At 39.3% G+C, this 19,177-nt stretch overlaps 2 protein-coding genes and 1 long non-coding RNA gene across 3 annotated transcripts; 1 reads left to right on the forward strand and 2 right to left on the reverse strand.

Annotated features, from left to right (window-relative positions):
- The first annotated feature begins 2,503 nt into the window (after positions 1 to 2,503).
- Positions 2,504 to 13,612, forward strand: LOC148013373 (uncharacterized). Its single transcript, XM_087667814.1, has 2 exons — positions 2,504 to 3,318; positions 12,775 to 13,612. The coding sequence occupies exons 1-2, from the start codon at positions 2,731 to 2,733 to the stop codon at positions 13,453 to 13,455; spliced, it is 1,269 nt and encodes a 422-aa protein (XP_087523940.1). The 5' UTR covers positions 2,504 to 2,730; the 3' UTR covers positions 13,456 to 13,612.
- Positions 4,972 to 5,941, reverse strand: LOC148013374 (uncharacterized). The gene is made up of 6 exons (XR_015688973.1): positions 5,808 to 5,941; positions 5,640 to 5,717; positions 5,467 to 5,548; positions 5,296 to 5,358; positions 5,147 to 5,209; positions 4,972 to 5,061 (listed from the first exon to the last, which is right to left on the reverse strand). It is a non-coding gene; the product is annotated as an uncharacterized LOC148013374 (long non-coding RNA).
- On the reverse strand, positions 7,295 to 8,515 carry LOC148013375 (adagio protein 1-like). The gene is made up of 2 exons (XM_087667815.1): positions 7,583 to 8,515; positions 7,295 to 7,353 (listed from the first exon to the last, which is right to left on the reverse strand). The coding sequence occupies exons 1-2, from the start codon at positions 7,770 to 7,772 to the stop codon at positions 7,343 to 7,345; spliced, it is 201 nt and encodes a 66-aa protein (XP_087523941.1). The 5' UTR covers positions 7,773 to 8,515; the 3' UTR covers positions 7,295 to 7,342.
- Positions 13,613 to 19,177: the final 5,565 nt, after the last annotated feature.

Genomic DNA, 19,177 nt, shown 5'->3' on the forward strand with positions numbered 1-19,177 from the left:
TCGTCGCTTTTAACGTCGGTATAAGGCCTATATCTTGTAGTGCGGATTTACCCCAAAATGAATCGTGCTATCTTTGAGCATTGAAACTCTTGTTTTGTTGGTTAGATTAGTATTGATAAGAAGTCAGATTAGTACTATTGTGCAAGTGGTAGTTTTGGTAGTCATGATGGATTTCATGACAAATTCAAGTTGCACATTTCTAACATTAGATGGGGATTGCTGCTACTCTAGATTCATGATCAACAAGTCCTTGTTGTAGTGAATTCTGAACTTTGGACTAGTTTAGGAAACCAGAATCAATAGTTTTCTTTAATAATGTCCTTGTGCATTGAGGATAAAACCTTTAACATCCACTAGGAGAGGAATGCCACATCCATGGTTTCACTATTGCTTGATTTACATTTTGCACTTAAAATTTGTAGCTTTTGGAAGTTGGGCATTGGACTTACGTTCTATCTTTACATTAGTATTGGATTTTCACTTTTACTTATTAGAAGATTTTTGGTTTGCTATGTTGGTTGGGAGTCACTAGCTATTGTCTTTTTTCCTATGCCTTAAGGATTTTCTATGTTGGTTGGGACTTACTAGCTATTGTCTTCTTTCCTTTTCCTTAAGGATTCTCTTTAGCAAGTCCTTATCCCCTTACTATTTGGGTTTGTGGACTGTGGTAGAATATGTGATATTTCTTACTTTTGCCCATTTGCAAGGTTCCCTAAACTAAAAATGGAGAGAACTTGGGTTTGTGGAAAACTCAAGTATATGCAATTATCAAAATAGCAACATTGCACTCACTTGGTACTTGAATGAACCACCAAAAGGATCTCTTTTTACATGTCCTCTATGTTTCATAGAATATAAAAGAGTACAGAAAAGCTTTTAATTTCAACATTTTACCATTATTCTAAATTTTAAAAGCAAGGCCTATAGTGTGCCACTATAAGGATTCAAATTCATGTTCACAAGCACTAATTTTTATTATCCAACTTGCTTTCAATAGTAGGATTAAAGAGTATGGAAGCTGGACCCTTATCCATGAGAGCATCTACATTGACCTCCCCCTTTTGTAATAACTTAACTCAAAAGGTAGGCATGTGATATAGAATGTTTATCTTTAGAGTCAATTTCTATAAATATTCATGGCCCTAGCATGAAAGTCAGATGCTTCTTCTTGAGGCACATGACTAGATTATCTTGGATGAGCATATTATTTGACTATTTCATGTTGTAATTAGCCATACCAAGTCTACTGTGAAATTATAACAACTCCAATAGGGACATCAAATCCTTGAATTATAGGCTCATATTTTGAATGACTTAGAGAGTAGTACTTCTTGATACAACTTTCATCGAAAGGTCTAATTCTTTCCCCTTCCAAGGTTTTTAATTCAACATTGCCTAGTCAACTAAAAATGTGGACATGGTACGATCTAGGTCTTTGAATTCCATTTTTTAACTTCTCTCTCATGTCATGTGCTTGAGAGAGAGAGAGAGAGAGAGAGCTCAAATATAAATTAGATAGAAAGTGCTAAATAGAGAGAGCTCACAGAATGAGGGAGAGTGCTTCTAAATGTATGGGTTCTTCAGGCTAATGACTCATATTGTTTCTTTTAATCAATTGAAGATAGTTATTTTTAAACCTTCAAGTAACATTATGATATTTAATTTATTGCTATGGAAATAAGATGTTTATTTATGGTGCAAATATTTGTTATTATTATCTATTCACTACATAATATGACTTACTACACATGTGCACATATGTAACACTAGTCAGATTATGCAAGGTAGATGGTTTAAATACGCAAGAGAGGATGATTGTGCGTGGATGGCTTTTACCCTTGATTGCCTTAGCCAGGACGTCAAGGGCATCAATCGATCATATCATCAATTGACGATATATAGTAAGTTGTGACCCTACCAAAAAAGCCTCCTCTTGTATCATTCATCTGCTCTCAAAACATGAAGTCCTTCCTTATCCCTCTCTTTTAGACATTATAAGTCCCTCTTTCTAGAATATATTCTCATAACTTATGCAAAAGGAGAATTGATTGGCCCCTCCAATGCCAGAAAATGCATTCGAGAACCTTTTCGCATGACTTATGCAAAAGGGGAACTGATTGGCCCCTCCAATGCCGGTCACCATTGTAAGAGAGAAAATACATTCTAGAACCTCTTGCTCATATAGGTGGACTCTTCAGTACCTAGCTGGCCAGCAGAGCTTCGACGCCTCATCCATGTTTTTTATGTGCTGAGAACGAGTCAAGATGGCGGGTTTTCGGAATCATGAGTGATCAGGAATTATGCATAGCTGAATTGCCCCCATGCTGGCCGGTTTTCTTTTGACCGGTTGCCACTTAGCAGTCATCAGCTTTGAATCGGAGAGTGTTGCGTTGACCTGCACTCTTTCTTGGACCTGGATGCTGGTGGGTAGCTCTGGGTAGATATAGATAAAGCTCTCATCGAGATAGGAAGGGCCAAGGTTTCTCATCTTTGTCAACTCAACTTCTGCCCACCTTATCTGCATTGTATCAAGTTCCATTTTCACGTCTCTTTATCGGGCTCGACTTACAGTATTCTTGCACATACAATAAAAATAGCACTGCCGATCAGAGCTATCGATCGAGACTCGAGCTGAAGTCAATTATTAGCTAGCAGCTCGCGCACAGGGGGCGATCACTTAGTTTCTGCACCTTCTCAGTGGTAGTACAACCTTATAATATAAAATTCGGCATGATGTCGACCGCAGGTCTCCACGAGCCGAGGAGGATTGATCATGTGTTGATCATAGTACTGGCGTCTCTATACTGGGCTGCAGCGGCCTTAGTATTGCAGCAAGCCGAGGGGGCGGCGATATGCGCAACCCAAGACCGGGCGGCCTTGCTGAACTTCAAGGCGGCCGTGACCGGGGACCCGTCCGGCTACCTGGACACGTGGAAGGCACAGACGTCCAAGTCCAACTGCTGCTCCGGGTGGAGAGGCGTCACGTGCGACGCCGCCACAGGTCGCGTGACAAGGCTGGACCTCTCCGATGGGGGCCTGCGCGGAGCCCTCTCCCCTTCCCTGGGCTCCCTCTCGGCGCTCCAAAACCTGAACTTGGGCCAGAACAGCTTCCATGGCCACATCCCGGAGTCCTTCGGGCGGCTGGCGGCCTTGCAAGAGCTGGACGTCTCCCATAACAAGCTGTCCGGCCCTCTGCCTCGCTCGATAGGCCAGATGGCCAGCCTGCAGCGCGTCAACATCATCGATAACGCCATCGATGCCCCGATCCCTGCCTCGTTTGGGCAGCTCTCGAGCCTCTACACAAGGAACTTTCAATCGATCCCCATATAGGAAAAAAAGAGAATTCCCCATGGAATTCCCTAGTTGAAAATACATATAAATGGGGAAAGTAAAAACTAGGGAAAATGGGACATTTCCTAGTGAGAATAAGTAGGGAATCACATAAGACTTTTCCTATGTAGGAAATATTTCCTACATAGGAAATTCCATAGGAAAATACAAAATTTTCTATGTAGGGAATAATTCCTATATAGGAAATATTCCATATATAGGAAAAAAATTCTAGAGGTGATTCCCTAGGTACTCTCACTAGGAAATCTCTCATTTTTCTTATTTTTTACATTCCCTACTTATATGTACTTTCAACTAGGGAATTCAGTGGGAATTCTCTTTTTTCCTTATCACTTTATCTACTTTGCCCTTACTCTTAGACATGCTAATATCAAACAAGAAATTACATAATAAATTTTTAACTAGAAAATTATATAGAGAATGTCATCATTTCTAAGTAAGGATCAATAACATACATTGAATGATCAAAATAGATTAAACAAATTAAGACATCAACATCCACTTCTAGCAACCAAAAGAAAAATGAAAATACTGTTAAAGGAGCATAGAACTAAAAACTAATTAAGCAACATGTGTGTCTTGATTGTTTTATCCCTTAAATCTCCAATATGTTGCAAAGTAATAAATGTTTGAGTAATCCCTCAAATCTCCAATATGTTGAAAAGCAATAAATTCTTAACTCAAAGTAGAAGTTATGCTAAAACTTCCACATCATCTAGACTAAGCACATTGCTATTTTTGTTTAATACAACTTTGCCATTTCCTAGTATCCAATAAATAATCTCCTTAATCATATCATCACTTGTTGCTTCTTTGTATCCTTAATCAAGACTCAAAAGCTAGCTTCAATCTTTTTGAGATTCATGTATGTACTCTTTAAAGAAAAGTACATATCATGAATTGTAGGCACATCAAGATACTTCAAAAGTATGGTTTCCATGTTTTCTTTTGTCATATTAACTTGCATTGAATAACAAAAAGAGAATAAGTAACTTATTATACTATATATAGATAATTAAATGACACGAATTATAATATGAAAAGCCATAAATTTAACTACATGACTATTATATATATATATATATATATATATATATATATATATAAAAACTATAAAGCTACCCTTTAAGCATAATTTGAAATGTTAATCTCAATGCCTTGGTTTGGGAGATCTTTCAATTTCTAATTCAAATAAAATAAAAAATTTAGATTATGCTTTTCATGTATGACATAAACAAAAATATAAACATTTACATCTAGTACCTTTGGTTCTTTTTCGTTGATATTGGTACCTCGTTTCATGCTCCTTTGTTGCAAAAGATCTTTCATCTTCTCACTTGGCTAGTCAACACATAAAATAAATAGTTATGTAATAAATTATATCTTTACTTATTCACTAAACTATGACACTATTGTTCTCTCACAAACATATATCAAATACCTTCCTCTTTCTTTGACTTTTTCGAGATGTTTCATTAATGTCATCATCTGGATTAGCCTACATTCAAAACTAAAATTAGTAATCACATTAAAAATATTTATATAGAAAAATAAGTTACATACCTTATCATTGCTTGAACTATGGATACTTTGTTCCAAAGTTTCTTGACATTTAGTTCATTACATTATTTTGTCTAAACCATGTGACAATAACTTTGAAAAGCTGGCACAATTTTTCATATCAAGTGTCTCATCTTCATTTTCAACATCCTACATTTTAAGCATGTAAAGGATAAGATACTGTTAAGAACATGAATCATATGGTCAATCTTAAATTTAATATAAAGCAAAGAACCTCATCGGATGTATAACATTGAAATTCTTCAAAGCTCTTTTCTTCCTCCACGAACATATTCATCTATGGGAAATGAAAGTTAATGTATAAGTATCTGTATAAGAGACATTCTCAAAGAAAGTTATTAGATATGAGCTTAAAAGCATTACCTGCAATGATAAATCTGTTTGCTTGTATTGTTGTCCTTCAAAGGAGCTACTTTCTTCAAGAGGCTACATCAACAAAATAAGATCATGTGTATACATCAAATGTCTCCAAAATATATGGAATCAAGTACAAAAATGATAAACATATAAGATTATAAGATACCTTTTCCAAACCTTGTTCATTCACAATATCATCCATGCTAGGAATGTATACATCAAGTTGATTAGAATCAATAGTAGCAACATATGGTTCACTCTACCATCAATAGACACCCCTAAATGAGTATGGGAGAAAAAAAATCAATCCTACACTTATGATATCAAACTTATAAATCATATCATCTTACCATTAATGATGTTATGTCATTTGATACATTTTGAAGCTTATCTATATCATCCACTCCAAGAGATGCGGATAATTCTCTCTATATGTCATAAGATTAATAGTTCAATAACTAAGAATCTACACCTCAAATATTAGGAAAGCTAATAAAAAAAAGTAACAATCAACTTACCTTCTTTAAAAGATCTTTTTTCTTCAAATACTTTCTTTCATCTTGCTTTGTACCCTTCCACCAGTCATATATGTCATTCTCTCTCCATATGTACTCACATCCAGTAAACTTCAATGGTAAAATCTCATGGTGATTCTCTGATATGATTTTCATGACATACTCTTTATCCGCATTTTTATAACGTAGATCATCTGGGTTTAAGGATTCAAACCACCTATGTACTCGATGATAATTTTCAAGCATGACAGTATGTTGACTTTTAAAGTATTCAGCCAAGAGCTTTTTTCCATAAAGTCTACCCTCTTCTCTAAATTTCAACATGGGTGGCCGATAGATATCATCATATGATGGTATGTGTATCACTCCTATTGATACTCAAGTGATCAAATATCATTAGTTAGTATAACCATTTCAAAAAATGACTCATTATCAACATAAGAAAGCAACATCATTGCAACATGTAAAATAGGGATAAGCGACATCATTGCAAAAGATAAAATCTCCAAGAAATTCCTTCAACTGAACTTTGGAATGTAAGCTGTATGTCTGTCACATCAAAACTTAAAGAAAAACATTACAACACAAGGTCTATAGAGAGAGTTCGTGATGCCGCTCTATAGACAACATAACACATGTGGGACCCCATGAACATAATATAAATAAAACAATTTGTCATCAACTAGAATATAGACGCTCATCAGCTGGAACGAAATAATGTGTCATCAGCAGGAATTTAGACGCTCATTAGGAAAGAATATAAACGAAACAATTTGTCATCAGCTGGAATATAGACCCTCATCAGCTGGAAAGAATATAAACGAAACAATGTATCATTATCAGCTGGAACAACTCAACAGCTGGAATAATAAGGAATGTAACACTAGCACGCATAGCCAAAAAAAAATGTGTAGCTCAAAAAGTGTGACACAACACAATCCAAATGATGACAGTGATCCTTCTAGAGAGATGAAGTTTTGAACGTGCAAAATCTGAATTGAACTATTCAGAGCTCGCACATAATAGCCTAGATCCACTAGGTCTAATTATACAAACATTGATGATTCTAACAACAGCGTGGCACTAGGTATAATTATACAAACATTGATGATTCTAACAATAGCGTGGCAACTGAAAACAAATATGATTGCTGCTTCTATACTTCTCTAAAATAGATAATTATTATACATAATACGTTCCACATTTCAAGTGGAGCACTTGAATTGGTTATGATGAAGCTCCACCAGAAGCTATAGAACACCAGAAGTCAGACCCTCAACCCACATTCCAAAAGCATAATGGATATAATACACCATAAAATAACTTCTCAGCCTGAAGTAGTGATCATCTATGTCCTTTGCAACTATCGTCTACAAACTAAGCAGAGCATATTGACCCAAGGTAGTCATTCCAGGTTACATACACTTGGTAATTAAGTGATGTTGATCAAACTGAAACCATGTTAAGTAATTTCGTTAACAACATTAGCAAAGACCACCAAACCAATGGAGCAGATACCTTTCTGCAGTTTCCCTGACTCAAACAACACCTGCATGAATGCATCTCAAAAGGGTGCACCAATAGAAACTGAAATAAAGCTCTCTGAAATTCTAAAATGTCAGTCATCTCACCAAAGAAAAAATACAATATATTGCTATCAGCTTTCTAATACCTACCAAGAAAATACTGCCCCTCTACTTCCATTGACTGATAAAAACAAGAAATAAATGGAGTCATGAACCAGATGGTTTTGGAGGTAACAGAAACCCTGAACTTACCTCCATCATATCCACCTCCAAAAATCACCACTGTCTGTGAGATAGAAGCCATTGAGATAGAGGCCCGAGCAGCCGGATAGACATCTCCCTGATACAATCTATGCCAGGTAGCAGCACCTAAAGCCAACATCTGCCTGTGTAGGCGCTTCCATCCTATCTTGCCATCACGAGGCAAAAGCCAAGCATCCATGGCACTGATCCCCCACTCTCGCCTGCAAATTAGAGCCCAGAGAGCATCTGAATTGGCAAGATCACGGAACCGTCAGCATGTCATCCCAAATGCCAAAACTGAGGATACCGGGAGGCGCTGGAAAATGCCCAGCATTCGATCTGCTCCAGCTGAAGTATACTGTGATCTCCATCGTGGTTATTGTCATCATCCGTTTCCTCATGGAATGACCAATTCATGGTTACTTGGAGAAGTCAGACAGGTTCTGTTGACCATGCCCAAGCACCAGAGCCCTAAAAAATGCTCTGATCTGTGTACTGGGATATCAAAAAGCAATTGGCCTGAGAGGCTCTATTCATCACATACGATTTGTTCACTAGTACTTGAGCCCTAATAAATGCTCTGATCTGTGTACCGAGGCATCAAAAAGTCGTCAGTCTGTAGACCATGTCCAGTCTGTTTGCAAGTATCAAGCCCTAAATATTGATGTCAAGCTGAAACATTGCATCGAAGCACAGTCACAATATCTGTGTGCCGCCCAGTACAGCTGGAGGAAGCCCTAAAAGGAGAAGAGCTTCATCCTCTCAAACGATCTTCAGCTGGAGAGAGAGCATGTAATCCGAGCAGCAGCAGGGGAGGGCATGCGCAGTCCGTCGCATCGAGAACAGCACTAGTCGGCAGGTACTGGAGATGGAGGAGAAAATAGGGGAAGGTCTCCCGACTGGACATTCTTGCCTTGTGCACTAACATAGAACAAATGTCACTTATTTCTCAACATAATGGCCAAACACTTGATATTCACATCATGAATCTTGCCCTTTTGAATATGTCTTTGAAATTCCATTATAAACCTTTATCTCCATTTAACTAGTTTAATGTTTTGATATTTCAATTAATATCTACTAGCAACACTTGCAAAAATAGATACATGTGGAGAGTGGCTACAAATAGGGCTAGCATTTTACAAGACATTCATTATTTTGAAGTTGTGGTCCCACAATATCATACTTATAAACCATCGATGATTGCGTATTTGAGATGTTGCAAAACCACGTGAGCCCTCACTTGTTTATGGTCGTAGAGGCGTACGAGTCTCGGTCCAATTCATGAAGCACATTTGGCTTGGTTTCTTTTCATTCGCCCCAGGTCCACGAACGGTGACCCAATTTCTTTAGCCTCCCTTCAAGCTCAAGAGCTAACATTTTTACATTCTCTCATGTCAAGAATTTTGAGAGAACATGGGGATTCCCTTTGGTGTCATTGAATTGAGGTGCATCACGCTTAAGCAAGAGGTAACTTGCATAAGTCTACATGAAAGCATACCAATTTTGTTTACGATTGACCTCTCCTATGGTATTACTGTTGCAAAGAGGATGATGATGTATTATACGTATACATGCAAGAAATTTAGGTAGCCATCACTCAAAAATTTATTTCACCGTGCTATTTCACTCAGAAATTTAGGTGATATTGAAGCTCTATAATGCCTATGATGGTTCATCTTGCCTTCTTTGGAAACTTATTGAAAGTGGAAACGTTTACATTACTCCATACGATGACAAAGTACATGTGAGAGTTTTGTTTTGTTGTGATGGAATATGGTGCACCTTTTTTTCAAATTATAAAGGTCAATGCTAAGGTATGAAGAAAATTTGGTGCCTTTGAGACTTCATGTGGAACAATCTTTTGATCATACAATGAATAGTCCTTTCCTTGAGATGCATACAATGCTCTATATCTCATGTGGCAAATGTGATATATATCATGTGGTGATGTCTAGCTACTAGTTGGCTTAGTGAGTTGTTGCCATGTCCAAAATTTATTTTGGTTCAACTCTTAAAAAAGAGAAAGATTAGTATCTTGAATTAAGAGAGTGATGACTCTTTACTTGAGGGATTGATTGCATGAAGAATATTGTGAGAATCAAGAACAACCTACTAGTTCTAGGTGTTTTGACTTGAGAATGTTCTTACATGCTTACAAAACCTAAGAAAAGGAAGATATCATCAAGAGTTTGAGTTGAGTCTAATAACATTAGATTCGGTGATAGAAGGATCCTCATTGGATAGAAAGATTTAAGACTACTTCTTGGAGGAGAGTTCAATTATCTATGTTGGTGGCTTAGGGTTGTAGCACTTGTCAGATATCCTCACAACTTGAAAAGGGATTTTGAGGGAGGTGAGGTGTCTGTAAGAGTACTCCACCATTGGGCAAAGGGAAATCAAGGCATAGGAAAGTTGCTTCTTTGTAGTTTGATATGAAGATTGTTTCCCCTTGAGCATGTAGTTGATGTTGCTAGTTTTATCACATAAGTCTATCAACCCCTAAGTTGATGTTGAGTGTAAATATGGTGAGTGGATGAGAGAGCCGCTATAGGTCAAGCAACACTCGAGTTTTTAGCATAGTTGCAAATCTTTTGGGTAAGTTGCATGTTTCTCCCAATGAGATTTCCTAAAAAATCATGAAAAAACTACTCATTTTCAAAAATTGGGTTCAATGTTAACATGTGCTTTTTTAAAATATCCCAAATCTAGTAGTTTTTTAATTATACTTCTTTAGTGATAAATATTGTTAGTAAATTGGATATTTTTAAGTAGTTTATATTCACACTAGTACATGGTTAACTATCAAGAGTTTTATCCATCACAAAACTATGCATTTTGTTTATCTTCACCTTAGTTTTAAACAAATTTTGATCTTAAAACTGTCAACTATTTTGACCCCCTAAATAACTCATTAGATATCCAATGGAGTTTCTACACTTTATATTTGGGATAATATCAATATATATTCTAGGATGTACATATTGATATATTAATACTTAGTAGTATTGCCTAATGAAAACAAGTATTGTATACTAAGTTTTCTGCATCTCAATGAGATACTGACTTTAAGATGCCATATGTAAAGTGAATGTAGTAATTTTTCAATAAGATATTAACTTACACTTATGAAAGTAAGTGCTACATAAGAATTTACCATATACTCTAAATCATGGCTGGAAATCCTTTTGTCTTGATTACATGTCGTGACCATGTTTTGTTATCTAGTTTGAACTCACAGAAAAACTTAACGAGCATACTCTATAGGTTTACACATTTATTAACACATTAGGGTTTTTCTGCTGTGTCGAGAAGTGCACCATTGAGTATTGGCCATTCTCAGTTTTTCTCACCTGTTTGAAGGTGGATAACTCTTATATGCTCTTGGAGGTTTGGCAACAATGATGGGTCATTGGCTTCTTTTTCTTGGCTGGCAAGCATTGTGGAGAAATAGAAGCTTCAAGTTGCACTTAGGATTATTGACAAACCTAAGAGACATAGATTGGTTGATAAGGAGTTTGGAAAAAGCATAGTAGCCAAAGGATCAATTTAGGACTGCAAAGTAAGAAAAATATGTGTTGTACATCTATGCTCATTGTATTGTGCTAGAAAAAAGCACACGTATTTGAGCAGCTTTCACTATAGGCTTTAGCTGCTTAGACCTCCAATGTGGGTTCAATGGTAAGTGATGATTGGAAGCAACAACCATGAATAGGGAGCAATAGTAGTAGTAGCAGAGTAGGACACAGATGCTTTAGCATGAAGAGCGAGTTATCCACCTAGAGCAGTCAGATTAGGTCCCAACACAAGTCATAATTCAACTAGCGGGAATAACTTTTAAGTAATAGTATCTTAGCAGCAAGGAAGTAAAATATAAGTGGAGTGAAAGCTCAAAACAGCCCAACAGCCAGGAGCATCCCCAATCATGCCTTCAGGTAATTATGTAGCTATAGCAGCCACAAGATGTGCCTTCAATTTAAACTATAACTAAGGGCAACAAGAAGAACCATCTAGGAAAGGAAGCACATTAATTGCAGCCTTCAAAACTACAAAACAATGTAGGGGAGAAGTCATTTGGATCTGATCAATAGCCAGAAGCACTACATCACACCAGAGCGGCCTCAAGCACTAGAAAATGCAACACTCATTAGGCACTATGATTTCTGTACATTGCTGCTAGCATAACTAATCTATTATGGATACACTACTTGAAATTTGACTGCATCACCCCCCTTTGTAGGGCCTAGGTAGGCTAGTCAGCTTGCAAGTCTAATCCGCCTCCTAGTCATTCAAGAGACTGGGCATTTCTAGTTGACTAAGCCAACTTGGCTCATCCACTGTCACCGTTCACCACTGCATTACTCATTCAACAAATCTTAGGGAACTGCTTTGTGACTAGAGGAATACCTCATACTAGAGGACCCTCTAAATGGAAGTTATGTGGAATAATTGTCAAATGATTTATGAAGCTTTTGGGCACAAGATCCAAACTTGGTCTAGTTTATCAAATCATATTCACAAGATGAAACTTGCTCTACTTTTTCAAATCTCAATGCAAAAGTGGGCATCAATATTGCAAATCCAACAAAATTAATCGAGTTGATTAAAAAGGGTTGCAATATTAAGGAGCTACAATGAAAAATAAATAAAGGATTCAAATTTAATAAAATGCATCAAGGTAGATTGTAAGAATTGTATTAAATAATCTATATTTTCCAAGGAAAATTTCTCATACTGTGTAACTTTTCATTAAGTAATAGGGTTAAAGCTACATGACTTATAATCATGTTGTGCATTATTTAAACGTATGTTACAAATATATAAACTCATAAACATGACGACCTACAACTTATAGAAAATATATGATTTCCAAATCTATGTAGGCTTGTTATAAGTTATACATCTATAAAGTACCTTTAATCACATCCTTATAATTCCTTATGTAGGGATTTTCAAAGGAATGTGGGGAATGCTCTATATTCCCTATTATAAGATGTAGGGAATGTAGGGACTTTCAAAGGAATGTAGGGAATGCTCTATATTCCCTATTATAAGATAAAGGGAATGCAATTTCCTAGTTATAGATGGGGAATACTTACTTGTCTACATAGGAAATATTAGAGAATTTCCTATATTCCACCAAATTGCCTATGTGGGGAACGATTGAAAGTTCCTTGTGCTACTTCGCCTACCTTTCCAACAACCGCCTCTCCGGCTTGGTGCCCGACGCCTTCACCGCCAACCTCACCAGCCTCTTGGAGCTCTACCTGGACCACAACCTCATCACGGGCCTGCCCAAAGACCTCTCCAACCTCAAGCAACTGGGGATCGCCTCTCTCGACGGCAACCCCATCGGGCCGAGCGCCGACCGCGTGTCCGGCCTGGCCACCCTGCCCTTTCTGGGCGAGCTCCACCTCAGTGGCTGCGGCCTCTCGGGCCCTTTTCCTCGGTGGATCGCACGCCTCTCCGCGCTCCCAGGCGTCTCCGACGACATCACTCCCTTGATCGACCTCTCCAATAACGCCCTCTCAGGCCCCATCCCACCGGAGCTCGGCCACGTCGCCTACCTGGAAAGTTTGGTTCTGGACCACAACCAGCTCTCGGGCGCCATTCCCGCTTCTCTGGGCAACCTAACCTCGCTACGATTCATATTTTTGGACCACAACCAGCTGACCGGCAGCATCCCTTCCACTTTCGTGCAGCTCCAAGGGCTCCTCAACTTCAACGTGTCCTACAACCATTTGTCAGGAGAGATCCCTCAGCAGGCCCCTTTCACCACCTTCGACGCCTCCTCGTACCAATCCAACGCGGGCCTGTGTGGCTCTCCGCTGCCTCCCTGTCCCGCCAGCCACCATCGTCGCCTTCTGCTCACGTCATCGTAAGGTCGTCCAATATACTATTTTCCTGACTGATGCCTACACGCTACTCACGGTTCCCTTCCTCCCATTATGATTGTATTGCATTTTGTCCTTCGAAAATTAAGGCCACATGAATATGTCTTGCCAACATGTTGGAACTTGTGCAAACGGATAAACAATGCAAGAGGGTTTTTTCTAAATGTGATACTATTATATTGATTGAAGTAACGAATTTCCAACACTCTAGGAGTGTAGCACGTCTTAGAACCAAAGGGCAAGTGATACCAGTCTATATGGCCACATCCCTAAGCTTTCTAGCACATAGCTTGAAAATCTGGTGAGTATTTTCAAGGGATTTCAAAAAGATGACACAATCTTTCTTTAAGATTCTAATGGCATCCATCGGAGTAGTCATGGATTTGTTTTGAAAGCTGTATCATTCCTCCTATCCCAAAGAAATTTAAGAGTGACTACTGAAATCAAACTAAGCAGCTTCCAAGTGGCATCATCGAGATGATTTTGATCAGCAAAGAGCATTGTGGTGAAACTAAAGTCGACCATGAGATTGGCTTCCTTCAACCAATCCTAACCCTATTCTAGACCGGGGTAGTATGGCAAGAGACCCAAAATAAGTGCTCCTCATCCTCTTCCTCCTATTTGCAAAGAGGGCGCAAAGAGACATGGCATCCTCCTGGCTAAATGAGCCCTTAGGGGAAGTTTCTTTGTACTCAACCTCCATCTAAAAACGTTAAGCTTGTAGACAGGAGTGGCTTTCTACACATGCTTGACCCTGTACTTCCACGTGCTAGATCTAGTCATGGGGCAAGAAGATCTCCACTTGTCACATAAGAGGTGGGGTATAGCTAGGGATGGGGAGGAGAAGCTGAGTCTCTTATGACATTTGACCAGTTGTGGGCTAGCAAGTGACTGGATTAGCTTATTGGGTACTACTGTGCTTGTAGTGGGCTAGCTAGGTCTCTTGTACTACTTGAACATGTTTGCCATCTATATACTTTCCAATTGATTCAATCCAAATAGGGCACTAATATCCCTAGTATCCATTAATTGAGAGTGACCACTATCCCAGACTTGGGTCCAAGATTATAATCCCTTATCAAAAAGTTTCTTTTCCAACCTAGGATTGCTAGTTATTGGCACTGATGGTGGGGGATCAAATGTGAATGGATTTGCCCATATACTAGAGTTCAAGGTTGAGTCTCCATTCCTATTTACTGTTGCAGACCACGATGCTTGGGAAATAATAGATTGCCAACTCCTCACCAAAGCTTGAGCTGTGTCAAACTATGGAATTTTAATAGGGCACTGATAGTTGCATATTGCATCCTGCCACCCAAGTTCATACCATGAGTTCCCTTTGTTTATTGATGAGATGATCTAGCTTCTTAGGATAATTGCCCAAGGTTGCTACTCTTCCATGTAGTGAATGACTTGAAAGCAAAGTCACTTAGCTTTCAAAGCTAGTGGCTTAAGCGCTACACCTCCTTCAACCTTGTCCATGGAATTAATCACATCCCATCCTATTTGGGGCATCCTGCAAAAGCCATCTCTACTCCATAGGAGGTGCTTAAAGGCCTTTTCTATGTGAGTCCATGATACATTACTGAAAAAAAATGTAATATTTCTACCGAAAATATATTATGAGACCATGTGAATTCTCGGCGAAAGACAATGTCGGCGTTGGGTCTCGGATGGTACGAACTTGGATACGATGTAACATTATCTCCTTTGGCAAAAACCGGGACTATGAAACCGCATATGTCGCATGAATTCCCTCTTGGGAAGAGGTCATAGGGATAATATTTTTGAATTGGGAAATTCTTTTTAATTATTCCCTCCTTCCCCCAGTCCACTGTCGTGCTGGGGGAGAGGGAGGGAAGGTGGGATGACTAAACATCTTTGTTGGATGCTCTGGAGGGGACGTAGCCATGCCAAATGCCGCGTGGGGGAGGGAGGATCCCCTTCCCTCTCCTTATTAAAACCATACTCAAGGGAGCTGGAGGGGGACCGAAAATTTGTGACGCCGCCCAGAAGCCTGAGTCGCCACGCTACCATTGCAACGCCGTGAGCTGCCGCATCATTCGCCGCTGCCATCCGTCTGCACGTCACCACAACCGCTCCTGGCCATCATCACGCTGCTCAAGAGGAGTTATCTCCCTCCACGTGGCCCTTGTGGAAGCTTCTAGAAGCTTCAAAAGGAGGTTGACATAAGCCCCCTTTCATATAACACCCCCTACTTCTCCCCCCACACACGAGATCCCCTCCTAAGGGCTCTATAAGCCCCCTTTTCCCCCTTGATTTGCCATTTAAGGGCCTTCAAGTGGTCCTTAAGCCCCTTTTCCCCCTCCCATGCAAAAATTCCTTCTTTAGGCCCTTTTATACCTTTGTTCCCCCCCCCCCCCCCCCACACACACACACAAAAATAAAAGGCCCCTCTTTAAGCCCCACACAAAAATCCACTGTTAAGGGTCTTTGACACCTTTTTCCCCCATACAAAAGCCCTCGTAAGGGTCTTTTACACCTTTTATTTTCCCTTTTTCTGTTGGTCTTTAAAAGGCCATTAAGCCTTTCCCCTGGCTTAATGGACCTTACTCGCGGAGGATTTTAAAACACCCCCTTCCCGGGTTTTAAACCCTTTCCGTGGTTTCTCCCCTCCTCCACAAAAGTATCCCTTCAAAGAGCTTCTATGAAAGGAAGGAAAAGAAAACTCATAAAGGACGGTGGAATTTCAAAAAGGAGTTCACAAAGCCGCATCCAAGACAGAAAGGCTACATTCGTGATGGCTCCTAAGAAAGCCCAAGGCGCAACCGCAGGAGGATCATCTCCTAGCATCCACGTGGACATCTCACCACAAGTCCAAGTTTTCCTTCCTAATTTTTATTTTACGTTGTTATAATTCAATCGTGAGTGGATAATTTTTAGAGATAGGATGTATTTTTTGTCTTAAATACTTAGGTTAATTCTTAAAGAATTAGCTCACGAGACAGAAAAGTTCGATCATTAGTATTTTCAATAAAACGAACAAAATAAAGTGAGCAGAAAATTGATATGCATTTCTAGCAAGTAGTTTTATGCATTGCAATAAATTGAAATTTGATTAATGTCCATTTTTACAAAACGGAATTAAGATAGTGTACTTCATTTAGGCATAGGAGTATAAACTGCATGTCGCATTATTAGGACATATCTTCTTCGCAATGAGTCATTAGGAAAAGTGCTAACAATCCATAGGAAATTGCAAGGCATGAAATGATTTTTAAGTTGAATAACTCTAGTGAATTGGTGTAAATATCGTTTTTCAACTGCATATTTATTAGTAAAAGGCTGCATGTTTTAGCATGAATCTTATTCGCAAGTTATAGGGTGATTAATTGGAATTAGGCTATAACCTAAAAGTTAGGGTTGAAAATCAACTTACGCGTAGACAAGTTAGGGTTGAAAATCGACTTACGCGTAGACAATGAGTCATGTGTTTATGGAAATGATAGCGTAATTATCTTCAAGAATTAAACAAGTTGGCTTAAACCTAAACACCTAAAAATCGCGAAGGGACTCGTTTAGGAAGAGTTAATTCAATTCCAAAGAACTAACTAGGATTTAACACGTGACCTAATCGCTCGTATTGCCAAGGCTGAAACTCCTATACCCTAAAGTCTTGCCCACATTCACGGAATGTAGGGACATTGGAACATACTTGAGAAGTGATCTAGGGTTTGTCCCTAAGAATCTTTCGCTACAAAGATGGAACTTGGAACCCTAAGACTAACAACGTCAGCCTAATGTAATCATGAACAGATTGTTTCGTGACTCCATTCGAAGCGTAAATAGTCCCATAACTTGATGCGACACTTGTGCGACAAGTAGTAGAGTCGCACAATCTTGTGAATTGATCACGAGGAAATGGCCAAATTCCTCAGAATGAGGTTGGCAGACTCTTACGCAAGTTATCTTGCAAGAGGATGAAAAATCGTCCTAATATAGTATCTTTCTTAGGTAAAGATAATTGCTTGAAAGCAAGAGACCAACCAATAAATTGGAATAACATATGAACTTAAGGTATTGACCAAGTCGGTTAATAGGGTACGGCCCTAACCCAGGATATGGGGGATCTTGCCAAGTTGCAAGTAATCCCGGATCGAGTGCTGGATGCACTCGGAAAGAAGAATTCACTCCCTAGCAGTTGGCCAACAATAACGACCAATGGAGATGATTGTGCTTGTTACTGATTTAAGAGCACTATTTTTCTTTGTTTGATCAAAGAATTAAAGGATAAATGGATATCTAATACTTTAGGTTGAAGGCCTGAAGAGAGAGGCAGCTTCAGTTACCCCCGACTGCCTGCCTGGCCCTAACCAAGGGGGTTGTTAACCGCGCTGGGAAAGTGAACCATGTGGATAGCCTTCAGGCGGATTGTGGATAAGCCTACGGGCTGGACTTTATGTATTTCAAAGATAAATATGATAATCTGTTAAAAAGGAACTTGTTTGACATTGCTTTTCTATGTCAAGTGATATGGTTACGTAGGAAACTAGTGCCTAACAGGCTAATTAAGGAAGCTGATTGATACATGCCCAATAAAATGTGTTAGGTAATTAAATAACTAAAACAATCTGAGGAAAGTGCGGTGGATGTGGCCATAGGTCCGTCCTGCAGATGGGTGGTCCTGGTTGACTGGGAACTTTTCTCAATCAAGATGGACAGCAAAAAGATCGTTCAAGGAATACGAACAACAAGAGCATTGACCTAGAGTTATAACTGATCCCGATTTACGCTGTTTTAGGGGAACGGAATGGGACTATGCCTTATGGCAGAGACGTTGAGCTTTGCATTCCTCTCGTTTCCCATTCTGCTTGAACCAAGTGTAGCGTGAATCCGCTTCAGACCTGGCGTTTCTGCATAAAGTAGTTCGCTCGAGTTCGACGCTAGTTGCCGTTAGCAAATGACCAATACGAAAAACCCTAATTCAGGTCGGTCCTAAGTGGGAACGGCCGGAATACTTCCGCTACGTGGCAGATGCGGAAAGTCCTAGATCGCAAACCTTGTAACATTCCATGGGAGTGCCGGGCGGAGCTTCTAGACATCATTTCCGATGGACTGCTAAGACGTGTCCTGAAGATACAAGTGGACACGTTATAAAAAACAGAGAGGCCATGTATACTATTATTGAATCTAAGAAAGTCGTGATCATAGTTACCTTTCCTACAAGTGAGATGGGTATAGTGAGCCACTTGCTTATCTTGACACCTATCTTTTCCTAGAACCATAGAAAGCATTGTCATGTTGTAATCCATATTCCAATATGTACTCCTAGCTATTGGATAATCTCCCCAAGCTTGATCATTCTGAATCCATAGCTTAGCATCCAAGGTTGAGGGTCCTCCCACATGAGTGGTAACAACTCAATCTTGGTACAATTGATGATAGACGAGGAAAACTCAGCAAACTCATTGAAAGAGTCCATCGGTGTGTCTACTAAGGTCTTTTTGGCAACAACAATAGATGTACTATCATTTGCAAAAAATTGAGAGGGGGATATTGATCCATATGGCATGGGGAGCCCACAAATAATTCCATCCTACACTTACTTGTCAATCTTGTGTAAAAGAGGATCAATGATTAGTGCAAACAAGAGCAACGCCAAGGGACAACCTTGGCAAATGGACCCCTTGAGAGGGAATGCCCCAATAACACTATCATTAATACTAATGAATCCAGAAGCATTTAAGAA

Source organism: Lygodium microphyllum, chromosome 26 (genome assembly GCF_053477565.2).
Source record: "Lygodium microphyllum isolate KBCC chromosome 26, Lygodium_microphyllum_v1.1.10, whole genome shotgun sequence".
Lineage (NCBI taxonomy): Eukaryota > Viridiplantae > Streptophyta > Polypodiopsida > Schizaeales > Lygodiaceae > Lygodium > Lygodium microphyllum.

What these genes read in the sequence shown, in the direction of transcription:
- LOC148013373 (XM_087667814.1), top strand. Translation starts at nt 2,731, where the DNA reads ATGATGTCGACCGCAGGTCTCCACGAGCCGAGGAGGATTGATCATGTG. An exon ending in ACACAAGGAACTTTCAATCG is followed by an intron (nt 3,319 to 12,774) that starts ATCCCCATATAG and finishes TACCTTTCCAAC; the next exon opens with AACCGCCTCTCCGGCTTGGT.
- LOC148013375 (XM_087667815.1), bottom strand. Translation starts at nt 7,772, where the DNA reads ATGGATGCTTGGCTTTTGCCTCGTGATGGCAAGATAGGATGGAAGCGC.